The sequence below is a fragment of the Ornithorhynchus anatinus genome, chromosome 14 (assembly GCF_004115215.2).
Source record: "Ornithorhynchus anatinus isolate Pmale09 chromosome 14, mOrnAna1.pri.v4, whole genome shotgun sequence".
Taxonomy (NCBI): domain Eukaryota; kingdom Metazoa; phylum Chordata; class Mammalia; order Monotremata; family Ornithorhynchidae; genus Ornithorhynchus; species Ornithorhynchus anatinus.
Window position 1 is genome coordinate 44,076,732 of NC_041741.1, and position 19,199 is coordinate 44,095,930.

At 56.0% G+C, this 19,199-nt stretch overlaps 2 protein-coding genes across 2 annotated transcripts; one reads left to right on the forward strand and one right to left on the reverse strand.

Annotated features, from left to right (window-relative positions):
- Positions 1–928: 928 nt before the first annotated feature.
- Positions 929–13,035, reverse strand: TST (thiosulfate sulfurtransferase). The gene is made up of 3 exons (XM_029079071.2): positions 12,924–13,035; positions 8,608–9,288; positions 929–1,322 (listed from the first exon to the last, which is right to left on the reverse strand). Exons 2-3 carry the CDS (start codon positions 9,200–9,202, stop codon positions 1,024–1,026), a joined length of 894 nt encoding a protein of 297 aa, XP_028934904.1. The 5' UTR covers positions 9,203–9,288; positions 12,924–13,035; the 3' UTR covers positions 929–1,023.
- A 16-nt stretch (positions 13,036–13,051) lies between these two features.
- Positions 13,052–15,500, forward strand: MPST (mercaptopyruvate sulfurtransferase). The gene is made up of 2 exons (XM_001516983.4): positions 13,052–13,886; positions 14,940–15,500. The coding sequence occupies exons 1-2, from the start codon at positions 13,154–13,156 to the stop codon at positions 15,236–15,238; spliced, it is 1,032 nt and encodes a 343-aa protein (XP_001517033.2). The 5' UTR covers positions 13,052–13,153; the 3' UTR covers positions 15,239–15,500.
- Positions 15,501–19,199: the final 3,699 nt, after the last annotated feature.

Here is a 19,199-nt window from a genome sequence, read left to right on the forward strand (position 1 = left end):
ATAAGGCAGTGAGTGGCACATCAGTAGGGCTGGGAGATGTGCCATCTGCTCCATCCCTTCGGCTCTGGGAGGGAAGAGACCGAGTCCTCGGCAGAGCCTGCCGCCCACCCCCTCCACCCAGAGAGCTGGGTTCAGGCCCCTCCCTTATAACCATTCGGTAGAACAGGTCTCCCTCCACTCCGACACGGAACATGTGGCCCCAGGGTTTTTGATGCCTGGGGGAAGCAGGGAGGAAAAAACATCAGAGCCAGGGAGGCTGGGGAGGGGGAGAGGGTAGGATAACAGACACCTGGAGGCCCTTTCCAGGGCTCCTCAGAGACAACCCCCTGCCCCCGGCCCAACCCCCCTCACACAGGTCAAGGACGGCAAGGACTCCAGGGGTGAAGGTGACTCTGACAGGCTTGTCTGAAAGGGGGGCTTTATTTTAGGGGAGTGGGGAGGGGATATAAGGAAGGGGGGCATTCACATAGCCACACCAGGAACCCTCTGCTCGCCGTGTACAAAAACCAGTGAGAAAAATATAAAATGTCTCGGCTTGCTGACTTGGCCCGGAGCCATGGGGGTGGAGGGGTCAGCCAGGGGGAGGCTGGGAGGAGGGAGGGGTGCCAGCATGGAGGAAGGCGGGGTGGGGGGGGCGGGGGGGCCAGAACCGGCGAGGCTTGGGGGGGGGGGGGCAGAATGGGTGAGGTGGGAATAGAGGAGGTGGAGAATGGGTGAGGTCAGAAGGGGAGGGTGCAGAATGGGAGAGGTCAGGAGGGGAGAGGCAAGAATGGGTGAGATCAGGAGGGGCAAGAATGGGTGAAGTCAGAAGGGTGAGGTCAGAATGGGTGAGGTCCAGAATGGGAGAGGTGGGGGGTGGGGTGGGGAGGTTCAGAATGGACGAGGTCAGAAGGGGAGGGGGCAGAATGGGAGAGGTCAGAAGGGGAGGGGGCAGAATGGATGAGGTCAGAAGGGGAGGGAGGGGCCAGAACAGGTGAGGCGGGGGACGGGGGAAGGGCGTTTGGGGGTTTTCGAGCCTCCAACTCAGGACCGGTCCCCCTTCCACTGGGACACCCTGAGTTTGGGCGGCGCCCGGCGGAACCACTCCGACCAGGAGCCGTCGTAGATGGCCACGTCCGGCTTCCCGCACAGATAGGCGGCCAGGGCCACGTGGCAGGCGGTCACCCCCTTGCGGCAGGTGGCGATGAGGGGCTGGGAGAGGTCCACCTTCTTCTCCCGGAACAGGCCGCGGAGCTCCTCCGGGCTCTTCTCCAGGCCCTGCTCCGTGAGGAAGTCCATGAAGGGCATGTTCAGGGTGCCGGGGATGTGGCCCGGTTCCAGCCCTGGAGAGAGGCAGGAAGGAAGGGAGAGGGTGGGAGTAGGAGGGAAAGAGGGAGAGCATCACCCGATGGGAGAGCTACTGCTAGCATGCTGCCCTCAGAGGGGAAACCCCCGGCTCCAGGGAATGGCAGAACGGAGGCCGGGACCACATTTCTGGACTCTGGAGGCCGACTTTCCCCCGGCCTTTCATTCTTTCATTCAGTCGTACTTCTTGAGCATTTACTGTGTGCACAGCTCTGTCCTAGGCGCTTGGGAGAGTATCGTATAAGAATAAACAGACACATTCCCTGCCCACAACGAGCTTACAGCATGTACCTGCCTCTGGGGGTTTCCTTCTCCAACTAGGCCCTCATTTCCTCTCAACAAACAGACACATTCCTGCCCACAACAAGCTCACAGTCTAGAGGGGGAGATAGACATTAATATAAATAAATTACACATATATATACAGATACATACATCTCTGGGGGTGGGAAGGAGGATGAACGAAGGAGCAAATAAGAACAGCGCAGAAGGGAGTGGGAGAAGAGGAGAGGAAGGCTTAGTCAGGGAAGGCTTCTTGGAGGAGATGGGCCTTCAATAAAGTTTTGAAGAGCAGGAGAGCAGTTTTCTGATATGACTCACCCCCTTCTGTGTCTCCCTTGCACTGGATTTGCCACACTTTTTTCACGCTTCCCTTAGCCCCACAGCAATTACGTTCATATCTGTAATTCATTTATTTAGATTAATGTCCATCTCCCCCTCTAGACTGTAAGCTCCTTGTGGGCAGAGAATATGTCTTCCAACTCTATTATACTGTACTGTCCCAGGTGCTTAGAGCAGCGCTCGATAAATACCAACGATTGACTGTCTGCTGGGAGGGAGGGAGGCAGATAGACCAAGGAGGCAGATAGACCCAAGGCTACTGAGAACAGGAATCTCAGAACAGGTGAGAAGATGCCTGGAGTCGCATTTCTCAGTTCCGCGCCTTCCTCCCCCAGCCCTCCGCCTGCAGCCGCCTCCAGGCTCTCCCCATTCTGAATCATCATTCATCTTCAGTCCATGTTTCTTCACTCCTCACAAACCTCCAGCGGTTGCCCAACCACCTCCACAACAAATACTCCTCTCCATCAGCTTTAAAACGGACAATCCCCAGGCCCCGTCCCGCCTCACCTCTCCTACTACAACGCAGCCCACACACTTCGCTCCTCAAATGCCAACCTACTCACTGTACCTCCATCTCATCTGTCTCACCTTCAACCTCCTCGCCCGTGTATTAGAATTCCCTCCCCCTTAATAGCTGACAGATGATCACCTCCCCATCTTCAAAGCCTTATTAAAATCACATCACCTCTCCCTTCTGCGTCGTCCTTGCACTGGTATCCTTCCTTCACCCCACCCTCAGCCCTCCGGGATTTATCTATAATTTATTTTAGTGTCTCGTCTCCCCCACCAGACCGTAAACTCGTTGAGGGCGGGGAATGTGTCTATCAACTCTGTTACATTATACTCTCCCAAGAACCTAGTACAGCACTCTGCTCACAGCAAATGCTCAATAAATACGATTAATTCTTCACTTTTAATCCATCACCTTGATTGATTAATCTTACTCAAGAGTCGTTAATATTCTATCCCCCGCTTTTCAGGAACCCTACAGTGGTTCCTACTGATCAGTAGCATTTATTGAGCATTTACTATGTGCGGAGCACTGTACTAAGTGCTAGGGAGAGTTGTCTTATGCCGTCGAGGCGTGTCCGACCCATAACGACACTATGGACACATCTCTCCCAGAATGCCCCACCTCCACCTGCAATCATCCTGGTAGGGGAAATACCAACGTTATTGTTATTATCCACAGAGTTTTCCTGGTAAAAACACGGAAGCGGTTTACCATTGCCTCCTTCCGCGCAGTAAATCTGAGTCTCCGCCCTCGGCTCTCTCCCATGCCGCTGCTGCCCAGCACGGGTGAGTTTTGACTTGTAGCCGACTGCTGTCCACTCGCTAGCCACTGCCCAAGGTAGGAGTTGTTAGGCCTCTGCTTGACTCTCCCTCCCGTAGTTGAGACGGGTAGAGTATTAGAAACTCTCCAGGTGCGACAGAGGTGTTTTGGGAGAGTACAACATAACAAAAGACCTGACACATTCCCTGTCCACATTCCCTGTTCCAACCTAGCGTTTTCAGGTCTCCGTTATCAACCGTCCACCCGGCCCTGTCCACCCACACCTTCTGCTCCAATCCTTCAAACCTGTTCACCACCTACTACCCGCCGCTCAACGCCTAGATCTACTTGTGCCTTGCATCGGAAGACGTCACCCCTGAAGGTGGAACTTCACCAGTCTTCACTGGTGGCCGAGGAGGCCGACGCGGGATCCACAATCCCAGCCACGTTAAGCACGTTAAGCGGCAGCAAGAGGGATCTGGATTAGACCTAAGGAAGAGCTTCCAGTCAGCACCCGGACAGTGTGGCTTAAAGAACAGAGCACGGGCCTGGGAGTCAGAAGCTCCACCACTTGTCAGCTTTGTGACCTTGGGTGAGTCACTTCACTTCCTCTGCATCTCATAACGGGGATCGAGACCGGGAGCCCCACGTAGGACAGGGACCGTGTCCAACACGATTTGCTTGGATCCACCCCAGCGATCAGTGCAGCGCTTGACACGTAGTAAGCTCTTAACAAATACCACAGTTATTATTATTAAAATGGGGATTAAGAGTTTGAGCCCCATGTGGGACAGGGACTGTATCCAACCTGGTTAACTCGTATCTACCCCAGCGCTTAGAATGGCACTTGGTACATAGTAAGCCCTTAATATCTTTGTTGACTTATCATAGCTAATTTTTGCAGAATCTGGACCCGTCTTCTCTTTGGCCTCCTTGTCCATCATTCTTCATTAAGCTTTTGCTTAAAGAGAACCACTCCTCTCCATGGCATTTTGCCATGCTTGTCTTTTTTTTTCTTTTATGACATGTTTGTTTTTGTTACTCTGTACCAGGCACCGTAGTACTGGAAGAGGTACAAGCTAATCAGGTTGGACCCACTCCATGTCCCATGTGGGGCTCACAGGCTTAATCCCCATTTTTACAGATGAGGGAACTGAGGCACAGAGAAGTGAAATGACTTGCCCAAGATCCCACAGCGGACAAGTGGTGGAGCTAGAATTAGAACCAAGGCCCTCTGACTCCCAGGCCCGTAAGGAAGCAGCGTGGCTCAGTGGAGAGAGCCTGGGCTTCGGAGTCAGAGGTCATGGGTTCGACTCCCGGCTCTGCCACTTGTCAGCTGTGGGATCTTGGGCAAATCACTTAACTTCTCTGTGCCTCAGTGACCTCATCTGTAAAATGGAGATTAACTGTGAGCCTCACGTGGGACAACCTGATGACCCTGTATCTACCCCAGCGCTTAGAACAGTGCTCTGCACATAGTAAGCGCTTAACAAATACCAACATTATTACTATTATTATCACTCATTCATTCATTCAATTGCATTTATTGAGTGCACAGTGCGTGCAGAGGACTGTACTAAGCGCTTGGGAGAGTACAATGCAAAAATAGACTAATTTCCTATACACAAGTTTACAGACTTGGGGGTGGAGGGGAGAGAACAGATATATAAGCATATAATAAATAAATTACAGATATGTCCATAGGGCAGGGGTTTCATCTGAGCTGCTCTGACCAGGACCCTCAGAAGGCCTGACTGTGGGAGGACCTTTCTCCTCAGCTCTGGCTTCATGGTTTCTCAGCTTTAGGCCTGCTGCCCACACCACTGGTAGGACAGGGATTTAAGCAGCAGCAAGAGGGATCTGGATTAGACCTAAGGAAGATCTTCCTGTCACATCGGCCTGTTAAATACTGCAACGGGAGGGAAGTGGACGTCTTTTTTAGGTGAAGGATGACCGAGATGACCTCCTGAGACGTCCTCCAGCCCTAAGGTTCTAAAGGTCCCCATAACAGGGCGCTCTGTGGGCTTCAGTGTGAGATAGAGAGGACTTCTGGCTTGGATCTACATTTTCCCATAAGCATTTCTTGGTGACGGTTAGGAGGGAAGAAGAGAAGGGATGAGTTTGCTGCTTCTTTGATGGCTTGGGCCACATGTGTTCGTTTAGGGCTGGGGAGAGCAGAGTTCTTCACCCTGGGCACACCCACAGACGGTAAGATTAGGCTTGCCGCCCCCCCAGGGCAACTAGCCTGGTGAGAATAATAATGTTGGTATTTGTTAAGCGCTTACTATGTGCCGAGCACTGTTCTAAGCGCTGGGGTAGACACAGGGGAATCAGGTTGTCCCACGTGGGGCTCACAGTCTTAATCCCCATTTTACAGATGAGGTAACTGAGGCACCGAGAAGTGAAGTGACTTGCCCAAAGTCACACAGCTGACAAGTGGCAGAGCCGGCATTTGAACCCATGACCTCTGACTCCAAAGCCCATGCTCTTTCCACTGAGCCACGCTGCTTCTCTATGAGAACAGAAGCTGGCTCAATTTTTCCCAGGGACAGGGCTGATCCTTCCCTTGGCCCAAAGCCCCCTGCGTCCCCTGCCCCCCACCCACACCTCCTCTCTGGAAGCTCTATGTGGACAGGGAACGTGCCTGTACAGTTATATTGTACTCTCCCAAGCACTTGGGACAGTGCTCCGCTCATAGTAAGCACTCAACAAATACGACTGAATGAATGAATATTGATGGCCCCGGACCACCCGCTCTTCCAGGCCTGAGGACACACAGTGGGAGGCGCCATCTCGGCACTGGGCAATGGTCAGTGCAGAGCTCGGCACACCTGGGGGGCGGGGAGCAGGGGGCGGCTATGGAGGACGGACTCCCTCAGCTCAGCGTCCTGGGGCTGGGGCTTCAGCTACTCCCAAAATCCATCTTGGAAAAACGAGCTCATCAATCAGTGGTTTTACTGAGGGCTCACTGTACGCAGGACACGATCCCTGCCCACAGGCGGATTTCTTCTACACTGTCTGCTCTGGACAACCAACTTTTAAGGGCAAATCATCGGCGGTGGATGGAGGGCATGTTTATTCAGTCGATCAGCGGTACTTATTGAGAGCTGACTTTGTGCAGAGCACTGTACTGAGCTCTGTACTTCCAGTGGGTATAGTACTGTCTGGCCTAGTGGAAAAAAGCACGGGCCTGAGAGTCAGAGGACCTGGATTCTAATCCTAGCCCCCGCCACTTGTCTCCTGTGTAAGCCTAGGCAAGTCTCTTCACTTCTCTGTGCCTCAGTTTCCTCATCTGTAAAATGGGGATGAAGACCGTGAGCCTCATGGGGGAACAGGGTCTTTGTCCAACCCGATCAGCTGGTATCTACCCCAGCGCTCAGTAAGCGCTTAACAAATCCCACAGTTGCTACGATTATTATATTACAGTGCTCTGCACACTGTAAGCATTCAATAAATAGCACCGGGTGATACTCGGCGCTTACTGGAGAGCAAATTTCTCCAGCCATGAGGACGGATGCCCAGGAAGGTGACCGTCACAGGCCTCCCGTGGTCACCAGAGACATTCATTCAGTCGAATTTATGGAGTACTTACTCTCTGCAGAGCACTGTGCTAAGCGCTTGGGAAAGTAGAATACAACAATAAACAGATACGTTCCCTACCCACAATGAGAGATAGAACCCCAAGCCGGGGGGATCTTGGGCCTGAACCGCAACACACGTGGCACCGTCGATTTGCCGTACTTGTTTAATCACAGGGGCATTTTGGTCCTCTGGCAACTGCATTTATTGAGGCATGTTAATGTCTGTCTCCCCCTCTAGCCTGTAAACTCGTTTTAGGCAGGGAACGGGTCTGTTAATTCTGTCGCATTGGACTCTCCCAAGTGCTCAGTACAGTGTTCTGCAGGTAGTGAGCTCTCAATAAATACCACTGATTGATTGCCTGCTCCGGGCGGTGACCGTGACCCGAAGAAAGACCCGCTGCCTTTCCAAAAGGGAAGCGTGTCCTTTGCACGCCCCGTCCAGACCCAAGGGCAAAGTGGGACGGGGACGCCTGGGGGCTCAGCTCTTGGTCTTCGGAGTCTAGATAACTGACAGTCAACTTGGACAATATGGTTTCCTGGACCTTGTCTCCTGGCTAAAGCTGACGTTTCTGAATAAATGAAATAAAAAACGATAAGCACCGTCCTGACGGCTCACACCAAAGATCCACCCGGCCCAGTTCCCCGCCTCTGACGGTACCGTCGCTTCACACTGCTTCTTTGTTCGGAAGCGGGAGTCTGCTGTAAGACAACCGGCTGCCTGCTAGGTGGGGTGGAGGGAGAAGGGAAATGGAGAGAGGAGAAGAGGGAGGCAGGGGGGAAAGAGTGTCCCGACAGAGGAAGAAGGATGCTTGAGAGTCTTTCTGATGTATGTGCCTGGGGAAAGGTCAAAAATGGAGGCAAACAAGTTCCTTCCCGGCAGTGGATTTGCTCTTCAGCAAAAAATAAATCTCTCTGGTTACAAGGGGAAAGTTTAACTGGAGTAACAGGCCTTGGGGGAGCTGCCAATGCAGGCTGCAAGGGGAGGTGCCAATTTAGGCATGTGCATGACTAAATGCTGCCAGAGAGGGGTCGGTATGATGGGGACAGGGGTGGGGAGGGGAGAGGGAGTGCCCGCTGGCATGGAAGTGGGCTCTGCCTGAGGCGCGTACACTGAAGCCACGGTGGGGGTGTGGGGGTGTAAGCACGCTGCGGCCAGGTACGTAAATGCGGCTACACACGGCACCTATGTCAGTATCTGTAATTCATTTATTTATAATAATGACTGCCTCCCCCTCTACACTGCAAGCTGGTTGTGGGCACGCAATGTATCTGTTACAGTGGGAAACAGCATGGCGTGGTGGATAGAGCATGGCCCCGGGAGTCACCAGGTTACGGGTTCTAACCCCACCTCCCCACTTGTCTGCTTGGGCAAGTCGCTTCACTTCTCTGGGCCTCAGTTACCTCTTCTGTAAAACGGGGATTGAGACCGTGAGTCCCACTTGGGACAAGGACCGTGTCCAACCCGGTTTGCTTGTATCCACCCCAGCGCTCAGTACGGTGGCTGGCACGTAGTAAGCGTTTAACAAGCGTCATGATTATTAGATTGTTGTTTTGTACTCTCCCAAAGGCTTAGCGCAGTGCTCTGCTCACAGAAAGTGCTCAATAAATACGGTTGGCTGACTGAGCCTGTGAACACAGATTTGCAGCTGGAGAGATAATGATGGTATTTAAGCGCTTACTACATGCCAAGCACGTGTCGGGCAGTCGCACCAGTGGAGCACGAAAGGCAGACGACCCCCGGCCCCCCAGCCCCTTCCCCTCCCACCAAAGGGACCCCGGAGTCCCTACCTTCATCTCCGGGCTCGGGCTCGGTCCCCAGGTACCTGCCCCGGGCCCTAGAATCCACCACCTGGAACCTCTTGGACTCCAGGTTTTCCATGATCTGCTCGTAGGTCTTCAGCAGGGATCGGTCCAGGGTGGCCTTGAAGACGGCGGGCTGCGGGCGGGAGGGCTCCGCCGTCACCGGGTGCCCCTCCTTCACCCAGTTCCGGAAGCCTCCGTTCAGCACGGACACGGTGCGGTGCCCGAACACCCGAAACATCCACCAGGCCCTTGGAGCGTAGAAGCTGCCCAGCTCGTCCCTGTCGTACACCACCACGTGGGTGTCGTTGTCGATGCCCAGGTGGCCCACGTAGTCGGCGAAGTGGGCCTCGCTGGGCAGCATGAGCTCGTAGGGCGAGGACTTGTCCTTGCACTCCTCGATGTCGAAGAAGGAGGCGCCGGGCACGTGGCGCGCCTGGTACTCCCGCTGGGCGCTGCGCTCTCCGGGCGGGTACCAGGACGCGTCCAGCACCCGTAGGCCGGGCCCGATCTTGTTGGCCCGGACGGATTCGGCCAGCCACTTGGTGGACACCAGAGCCCGGTAGAGCACCTGCTGCACCATGGCCCCGGCGGCGAAGGATGCGGAGGCAGATGCGCAGAGTGGGCACTCTTGAGTTGGGAGGGGGAGGAGGGCGAGGTGGAGAATCGCTGTGGAGGAGGACAGGAGGACCTGAACGCTGGGACTCCCAGCTCTTTCTCCCCCAGCCCCAGGGTCTGCTTTCCAACAGACCAGCTGGCTTGGGGAGCAGAGGGAAGGGGTTTTCCCTCCCCTCCTCTCCGCCCCTGGCTCCTCTCCCTAAACCCCTCCCTCTTTGGCAACCAATCCGGGGTGCCCGGGGCCAGCTGCGGGGCAGGACCCGAACCCTGGGACTCCCAGCCCTTTCTCCTCCAGCCCCGGGGTCTGCTTTCCAACAGACCTGCTGACTTGAGGAGCAGAGGGAAGGGGTTTTCCCCCCACTCCTCCTCTCCCCAAACCCCTCCCTTTTGGCAACCAATCCAGGGTGCCCAGGGCCAGCTGGAGGGCAGAACCTGAACTCCCAATCCCTCTCCCCCAGCCTCAGGGTCTGCTTTCGGGCTAACCTGGGGAGCAGAGGGATGGGGTTTCTCCCCCACCTCAGGGTCTGCTTTCCAGCTAACTTGGGGAGCAGAGGGATGGGGTTTCTCCCCCACCTCTCCACAAACCCCTCCCTCCTTGGCAACCAATCCGGGGTGCCCAGGGCCAGCTGGAGGGCAGGACCTGAACTCTCAATCCCTCTCCCCCAAACTCAGGGTCTGCTTTCCAGCTAAGTTGGGGAGCAGAGGGATGGGGTTTCCCCCCCGCCCCAAACCCCTCCTTTTTTGGCAATGAATTCGGGGTGCCCAGGGCCAGCTGGAGGGCAGAACCTGAACTCCCAGCCCCTCTCCCCCAAACTCAGGATCTGCTTTCCAGCTAACTTGGGGGGCAGAGGGATGGGGTTCCTCCCCCACCCCTCCCTCTTTGGCAACCGATCCGGGGTGCCCAGGGCCAGCTGGGACAGGGGCCTCGGTTGGACTCATTCGATGCCCTGGGGAAGCCTGGGGAAGGGGCGGACCGGGTGCCACCTAATAGAGGAGGTTCATTCAGGGAGGGCTGCGTGGAGGAGGAGAATGCATTCCAAGCCCTTAGTGCAGTGCTCTGCACATAGTAAGCGCTCGATAAACACTGTGGGATGAATGCAAACGCTGCAGGTTTGGGGAGGGCTCCTGCTTGCTGGAGAGGAGCCGTTGAGCCCAGCTCCAAGAGGCCTCATCCCCTGTGACCCCTCTTGATTTAATGCTGCAAACCCCCAGCCCTCCCCAGAGGCAGCAGGGGTCCTGGGGGAGGAAGAGGGGGGGTCCCTGGGTGTAGAGGGGACCGGGTGACCCTACTCCCCTCCACCCCCCCCTTGTGCAGCTTTACCAGCTCCTTATTGCCCCGAGGTCGCAACGGGGGCGGCCGCTAAGCAGTGAGCCCGCCCCCGGCGCGGCCCACTGCATCCGCGGGGGGGGACGCGGACCAGGGACACCCCAAAACCTCGAGATAGGGGGGAGGCCCCGGGACCAATCGCTCCCTCCCTCTTGATCATTTTGGCTAATATTTTTTATCAGTCGGGGAGAGTTGGAGGAGGCCGTCAGGCGGCTCCGCGAAAGATCCGGGGCGGGGTGGACGCCCCTGCTTGCGGGGCGGTGGACGGGCCGGGCTGGGTTTCCACCACGTGGCTGCGGGGGGGGAGGGGACGGGGAGCGGAGGGGAGCCCGGTGCCAAGGGGCAGCTGGCGGGGGGTGGGTGCCAAGGGGCGGGACGAGGGGCCCGGCGAGGCCTCGGGAGCTCCGGAGCGGTATGGCGGGCGAGGCGATGGGGTGCAGAGGCCCAGGGGCTCGGTGCGGGGGGAGGGCCGGTTGGCACGAGGTCCTGGAGGGGGAGGGGAGCATGCACAGGGGTGGGGTGCATGCACAGGGGTCGGGGGGTGCGTGCACAGGGGTCGGGGGGTAGATGCAGAGGGGTGGGGGTGCATGCAGAGAGGTCTGGGGGGGTGCATGCAGAGGGATCGGGCAAGGTTCTTGCACAGGGGTCAGGGGTGCCTGCAGAGGGGTGGGGGTAATAATAACAATGTTGGTATTCGTTAAGCGCTTACTATGTGCCGAGCACTGTTCTAAGCGCTGGGGGGATACAAGGTGATGGTGGTGTCCCCCATGGGGCTCACAGCCTTCATCGCCATTTTAATAATAATAACGTTGGTATCTGTTCAGCGCTTACTACGTGCAGAGCACTGTTCCGAGCGCTGGGGTAGCTACAGGGGAATCAGGTTGTCGCACGTGAGGCTCACAGTTAATTTTACAGATGGGGTAACTGAGGCACAGAGAAGGGAAGTGACTTGCTCACAGTCCCCCAGCTGACAAGTGGCCGAGCCGGGAGTCGAACCCATGACCTCTGACTCTCAAGCCCGGGCTCTTTCCACCGAGCCACGCTGCTTCAATAGGTTCATGGAGAGGGGTCGGGGGTGGATGCATGCACAGGGGACACCTTTGAGGTCAGCAGAGAGCTCGGGGCGAACAGGAATGTGTCTGTTGTAGTACTTCCCCCCCCTCCCCCGAGCGCCTAGCACAGTGCTCTGCAGCCGTAAAGACGTTTGAGGGCACGGCCGAGCCCGCAGGTCCAGGGAGGGTGACCCCAGCTGTCCCTACGAGGCCTCCATGTCCCCAGACCCGCCACCCCACGGGGTTGGTCCAGGGGAGGGGGATGGAGTGGCTCAGCGGAAAGAGCCCGGGTTTGGGAGTCGGAGGTCGTGGGTTCTAATCCCCATGCTGCCACTGGTCAGCTGTGTGACCTTGGGCAAGTCGCTTCTCTTCTCTGGGCCTCGGTTACCTCATCTGTCAAATGAGAGTGTGAGCCCCACGTGGGACAACCCGATCACCTTGTATCCCCCCCGGCGTTTAGAACAGTGCTTTGCACAGAGTGGGCGCTCAACAAATGCCATCGTTATTATTATTCTCTGGGCCTCAGTGACCTCACCTGGAAAATGGGGATGAAGACCGTGAGCCCCACCTAGCCCCACATAGTACTTGGTACATAGGAAGCGCTTAATAAAATGCCAACGTCATCATTATTATTATCATTGCGGGCGGAGGCCGGCGTCCACTCCGGGGTGGTCCAGTTCGGTCTGCGATCCCCAGGGCCACGTCAGTGACTCCCGGACAGGGCAAGAGACGGGCACATAGTAAGAGCTTAACAGATATCATCATTATCATCGTTATTATTCTAAAGAGCCAAACTCTGCCTCTGCCTTTCGGGACAGGCCTCCAGCACCTCTCCCTCGCTGGGTCGGGGGGCACGGGGCGCCCCGACAGTCAACGGTTTGCAGTGATGATGGTCTTATTGGCACAGGGGCACCAGGGCCACTGCCAGGCAGAAGGCACCGGCCCCGGGGCACCCCCTCCTCACAGATTTGCGGGCTCTCGTCCCGCCCCCCTGTCTTGCCGACCCAGCCCTCTTAAATCCAAGAAGGGAAGAGGCTTTCAACCTTGTGCTATCGCTCTTTTAAAGACACCCGTACACGGAAGGCCCGATCGAGGGCAGGGGTCCTCGCTGCCTCGGCCTCTGCGGCTCAAACCAGTTGCTCTTCCGGTCTGGGAGGAGAGGGAATGGGAACCCCACTTGGGAATAACTCCCCCGTTCCCTACTCCAGGAGCTCCTGAACCCTGGGGAGTTGCCCCCTTGGCCCTCATGGTTTCTATGGCTTTCTCTTCCCTCCCCTCCCACACAGCTGATGGGAGAAGCCACTTACCTCTCTCAGTGGGTCCAGGATCTCTGAACCTTGTATATGTACCCAAGGCCCAGCCGGAGAAGAGCTTGTTTTTCCCGAGTTCGGTTCACTTGGTCCACTGAGGACTGTTGTTTGCCGTGTGGTATTTTTGGTGGACTCTGACCTCTCTCTCTCTCTCTCTCTCTCACTCCCATTCCTCCCCCACCTCTGCCCTTGGAATCTCTGTTCTCCCGGGGCCGATAACCCCGCCTATGATTCCTTCCCTCCTCCCACCTGCAACTGCCACCCTTCCCCCTCTTCCCGGTGCCCCGCACGCACGCTATTCCTCACGCAGCCCGGAGGGGCCCAGCAGCCCTGCTGTCAGTCAGCCCGGCCGGGACCCAGGCGCCATGGCCTCCCAGCCCCTCTTCCGGGCCCTGGTGTCGGCTAAGTGGGTGGCGGAGGCCTTGAAGTCTCCCGGGACCGGGCAGCGGGTGCAGCTCCTGGACGCCTCCTGGTACCTGCCGAAACTGAAGCGAGACCCCCAGAAGGAGTTCGAGGACCGGCACATCCCCGGCGCGGCCTTCTTCGACATCGACCTGTGCAGCGACCGCACCTCTCCTTACGACCACATGCTGCCCACCGCCGAGTCCTTCGCCGAGTACGCGGGCAAGCTGGGCGTGGGCGGAGACACTCACGTGGTGGTGTACGACGCCAGCGAGCAGGGCCTCTTCTCCGCCCCGAGGGTCTGGTGGATGTTCCGGGCCTTCGGGCACCGGGCCGTCTCCCTGTTGGACGGCGGGCTGCGGAACTGGCAGAGAGAGGGGCGCCCCCTGGGCTCGGGCAAGGGCCGCCCGGTGCCCGCCGAGTTCCGCGCCACCCTGGACCCCGCGTTCGTGAAGAGCCACGAGGACATCAAGGAGAACGTGGAATCTCGCCGGTTCCAGGTGGTGGATGCCCGTGCCTCGGGGCGGTTCAGGGGGACCGAGGCAGAGCCCCGAGAAGGTAATCCGCAGCCCGAGGCTAGTACTGGGCACCCCCGCTGTCCGTACCATTTTATTTTTTTTTTGATGGTGCTTGTTAAGCGCTTACTATCCGCCAGGCACTGTACTAAGCGCTGGGGTAGAGATAAGCTAATCAGGTTGGACACGGTCTCTGCCCCACATGGGACTCAGTCTTAATCCCCATTTTACAGATGATGGAACTGAGGCCCCGAGAAGTTAAGTGACTTGTCTAAGGTCACAAAGCAGACCTGTGGCAGAGCCAGGATTAGAACCCAGGTCCTTCTGACTCTGAGGCCCGCGCTCTCTCTACACTGTGGACGGGGAACGTGTCTACCGACTCTTTTATATTGGACTCTCAAAAGTGCTTAACACAGTGCTCCGGACACAGTAAGCGCTCGATAAATATGATCTATCGATTGATTGCAGCCCTTTAGGAGAGGCCTAGATCACGCCTTCTCATCTGGGGTGACACCGCTGGGTGAATCAGCCTTTGGGGCCCTCCTGGGCCGGGCCAGGGGGCTTGGAGATAAGGTTTTTGATCTTGCCAATTTGGGCCCATTGGATGGGGCCCCACCTAGCAGAACGGCATAGTGGCTAGAGCCCGGGCCTCGGAGTCAGAAGGTCATGGGTTCAAATTCCAGCTCTTCCACTTGTCTGCTGTGTGACCTGGGGCAACCACTTCTCTTGGGCTCAGTTCCCTCATCTGTAAAATGGGGATTGAGACTGGGAGAGGGACTTTATCCAACCCGATTTGCTTGTATCCACCCCAGCACTTAGTATAGTGCCTGGCACATAGTAAGCACTTAAATACCATTATGATTATTAGGAAGATGAGCTGGGGCAACCCAGGAGACATGGGAATCAATATTTATTGAGCACTTATAGTTTGCAGAGCACTGGAGTAAGCACTTGGGAGAGGACAGTAAAGGAGTTGGTAGACAGGTTCCCTGCCCACAAAGAATTTAGAGTGTAGAGGGAATCGAACTCAATCTCTCCTTTTCCTTGTCCCCCTCGCCCCCTCCGGCCGTCTCCCTTCCCTCCTGCCCCTCTCCAGGGATCGAACCGGGCCACATCCCCGGCACCCTGAACATGCCCTTCACGGACTTCCTCACGGAGCAGGGCCTGGAGAAGAGCCCCGAGGAGCTCCGCGGCCTGTTCCGGGAGAAGAAGGTGGACCTCTCCCAGCCCCTGGTGGCCACCTGCGGCTCGGGGGTGACCGCCTGCCACGTGGCCCTGGCCGCCTACCTGTGCGGGAAGCCGGACGTGGCCATCTACGACGGCTCCTGGGTGGAGTGGTTCATGCGAGCCCAGCCCGAAGACGTCGTCTCGGAGGGCAGGGGCAAGACCCTCTGAGGGTGGGGGTCAGCTGGGCTGGGGCTAGAGCTGGGTTTTCTGATTCTCTTCTTCTGCAAGGCCAAAGCTTTGGATTCCAGTCTTTTGGCTTCTGACTGCGGCATTCTCCCCCTCTCCCTGGGACCACTTCGTACCTTCCGTCCTCAGGATAAAGCGACCTCCGAGGGGAGAAGATCACAGGGATATCAGTAATTATGGTACTTGATGATGATGGTATTTGTAAAGTGCTAACTCTGTGCCAAGCACTGTTCTAAGCACTGGGGTAGATACAAAGTAATCAGGTTGTCCCATGTGGGGCTCACCGTCGTCATCCCCGTTTTGCAGATGAGGTCACCGAGGCCCAGAGAAGTGAAGCCACTTCCACAAGGTCCCACAGCAGACAAGTGGCAGAGCCGGGATTAGAACCCACGTCCTTCTGACTCCCAGGTCCGTGCTCTATCCACTAGGCCATGCTGCTTCTCTAGAAGATGATCTAGAAGACGGCGTGGAGCCTGGCAGTGCAGGGTCAGTGGTGTAGGGGCAGGAGGGGAGGGAGCCAGGCTGCTTCATATGAGGCAGGGGGAGGGGAAGCAGGGCAGCAAAACAGCTTGGGTGGCTTTTCGGGGTGGGTTTTGATGGACCACAGCTTGTTCCAGCCATGCTTCATACTTCACGCTGCAGGGACAATAAATGTTCTGCGCGTGACTCTCACACTCCGTGTGTATGTGTGTATGCGTTGGGGTGTTGGTGGGAAGGGAGGTAACCTATCCTTCCCTGGGCCTAAGGGAAAGTGGGGGGCTGGTGGGATGCTGGGTGCCCTTTCGAAACCAGACCCCTTAAGTGTTTAGTACAATGCTTTGCACACAGTAAGCGCTCAATAAATACGATTGAATGTATAAAGTGACCCCCAAGCCTTTCCGGGGATCCCAGCACCTGTGCTGTCATCTGGACTCCTTGGGACCAGGAGTGAACCCGGGAAATGGGGAGGGCACAGCCCATTCATTCAGTCGTATTTATTGAGCATTTACTGGGGGCAGAGTACTGTACTAAGCACTTGGAAAATACAATTCAGCAATAGAGAGAGACAATCCCTGCCCACAACAGGTTTACAGTCTAGAAGGGAGGAGACATATCAAAACGAGCCAACGGAAATCAGTATAAATAAATAGAATTGTAGATATTTACACATCAAAACAAGTAAACAGGCATTAATATAAATAGAATTATAGATATGTACATATATACGAAAGTGCTGTGGGGAGGGGAGTAAAGGGAACAAGTTGGGGTGATGGGGGGAGCTGAGGAAAAGGGGGAGTTTAGTCTGGGAAGGCCTCTTGGAGGAGGTGAGCCTTCAGTAGGGCTTTGAAGGGGGAAAGTGTGATTGGCGGATTTGAGGAGGGAGGCGGGACGTGGACCAGGGTTCTACGGCGGGATAGGCAAGATTGAGGCACAGTGAGAAGGTTAGCACTGAGAGGAGCGGAGTGTGCGGGCTGGGATGTAGGAGAGAAGGGATGTGAGGTAGGAGGGAGCAAGGTGGTGGAGAGCTTTGAAGCCAGTAGTGAGGAGTTTTTGCTTGATAACGGAGGTTGATAGGCAGCCGCTGGAGATTTTTGAGGAGGGGAGAGATAAGTCCACCTTGGACTGGACCATGCAGACTTGACTGCGCTCAGGGGGGATTTTTGAGGGCGGTGAGACTAATGGTGGTTCTGCTCTCTGGGTTTACCTCCCTCCCGCTGCGCTGCCTGGGCCTTAGGGAGGGCAAATGAGTCAATACATCAATCAATCATATTTATGAAGCACTACCACGTGCAGAGCACTGTACTAAGCCTTGGGAGAGTCCAGTGTAACAAAAGTCCATACACCTTCCCACAGTGAGCTTACAGAATAGAGAGGGAGTTTACAGCATCCTCCTCACCCCATGTCAGCCCCTCAGATACAGGTGTCATTAAATCTCTCCAAACCACCCCCAGCAACAGGTCCCTAATCCTGGAAGGCCTTGCCCTGGACCTTCTCCCACCCAGTGACCTCCCCAGCTGGAGGCTGGAGAGACTGTGTGATTGACTCCATATCATTTGCAACTCTTGCAGTCCACAGGGGAGTCTGTTTCAGCCTCAGCAGAGCCCGGGCCTGGCCAGTCAGGGTGGAGCACCTGGTATGTGCCTCGGGCCACAGTTGGGGAAACTGAGGTCCCGGGAGGAGAAGCAACTCTTCCCAGGGCTCGAAGGAGGTGGCCGGAGGGCTAGGGACGCATTCTAGGCCTCTGCTTGTTGGTCCTGGGCCCTCTCCCTGCCATGACCCCATTAAAGACACCGCCCCCCTGCCTCGACGCAATCGTGCCCCGATGGCCAGGGCTACAGATTGAACAGAAATCCACAGATTCCACCATGTGTGAAAGAGGAGCCGAGAGGAGGAGCCCCCTTCCTACAAGGCTCTGCTGCTGAATCAGGTGGCCGTCAAAGACGGGAGAGGAGGAGAACCCCTATTGCCCTCTTCTGCGTTGCTCACAGGAGAAAATGGCCTTGCAACACTGAATATTCAGTCAAGGGTGTGAAAGTTCCTTAGGCAGAGGTTGGAAGCCAACTATTCTTTCCATTCATTCATTCATTCATTCAATTGTATTTATTAAGCGCTTACTGTGTGCAGAGCACTACATTAAATGCTTGGGAAAGAACAATACAACAATAAACAGTGACAATTCCTGCCCACAACAGCTGTGCTCTCCGTTCTTCCCCCTTAGGACAATGTGGAGAGGGCTTTGAGAACAGGGAATATGACAAAAAAGTAGGAAACCAGGGCTCGGGAGGTAAAGGAAGGAGGATTATTCAGGCTGGAGAAAAGAAAGCTTGAAGGGGGCCATGGAGTTGTTTTTTTGAAGGGATTTCTCTAGTGGAAAATTCTTCATGTAACCTGACCCTATAGCATTAAATCGGAGGTGTCAAATCAACCTTTGTCCTCAGGCAGACAGGTTAACACCTTTGTAGCCACAGAAACCTAAAGCTGGCCCAGAGCCCATCTGATTGACAGTCAGTTTTTAGACTTTTTCAGCTCCCAGAGCCTTGTACCTCCTTATCACTGTCACCCTGGAGAGGCTTCTGGCAGTTGCCAGGGCCCAAACAGGCTGCCAATGGGTGGTTGGGAGGTTCCAAAGGTCCTGGCTGACAGCTATCAATCACTTGTCCTCCAAGACCAATCGAGAATCAGTATTCAGAAGGCAACAATAATTATGGCATTGTTTTAAGTGCTTAGTACGTGCTATGCGCTGAAGCAGATATAAAATTTGGAATCCAAATTGAGATTGGGTTCACTCCCGGCCCAACCCGGGGCACACTATCTCATCCTAACTTTACTAACGAGGAAACTGAGGCCTAAAAGGGTGAAATGACTCGCCCAAGGTCACAGAGTAGACCAATGTCAGAACGGGACTCTCCCCCAAGTCACCCAGTTGACTCTTTCCACAAGGCCAAACAGCCTCCCCAAGTCGCCAGGCCGAGCCCCCTCCCTGCAGAGCTAAAAGCCAACTGCTTTCTGCAATCTCCAAGTCCTGAGAAGGAACCCACAGCTTGCCCACCTCTTCGGGCTTTGCGGCAAAAGGGAACCGGAAGCTCCCAAAAGGAGCAAGAGATCTGGGATTCTTTTTTGCCAGCGAATGAGGATTCTGCCCCCAAGGAGCACAAGGCGGGCATTGATGCTTGTTGGATCGTAGGAGGAAGGCTCTGTGGAAGAGAGATGAGGAATTTCTGCCCCACAGGCCCAGAGCCCGTTCCTGCTCCGGTTTGGAGAAAGGCTGGGTGATTTCTGGAAGAGCCCTGGGCAGGCCGCCAAGAGCCTGATTCTGCCTGGCTGTCGGAAGTGGGGCTCGTGCCAATCTCTTCCCCTCTTCAAAGCCCTACTGAGAGTTCACCTCCTCCAGGAGGCCTTCCCAGACTCAGCCCCCACTTTTCCTCTGCTCCTCCCCTCCCCATCGCCCCTGCTCCCTCCTTCT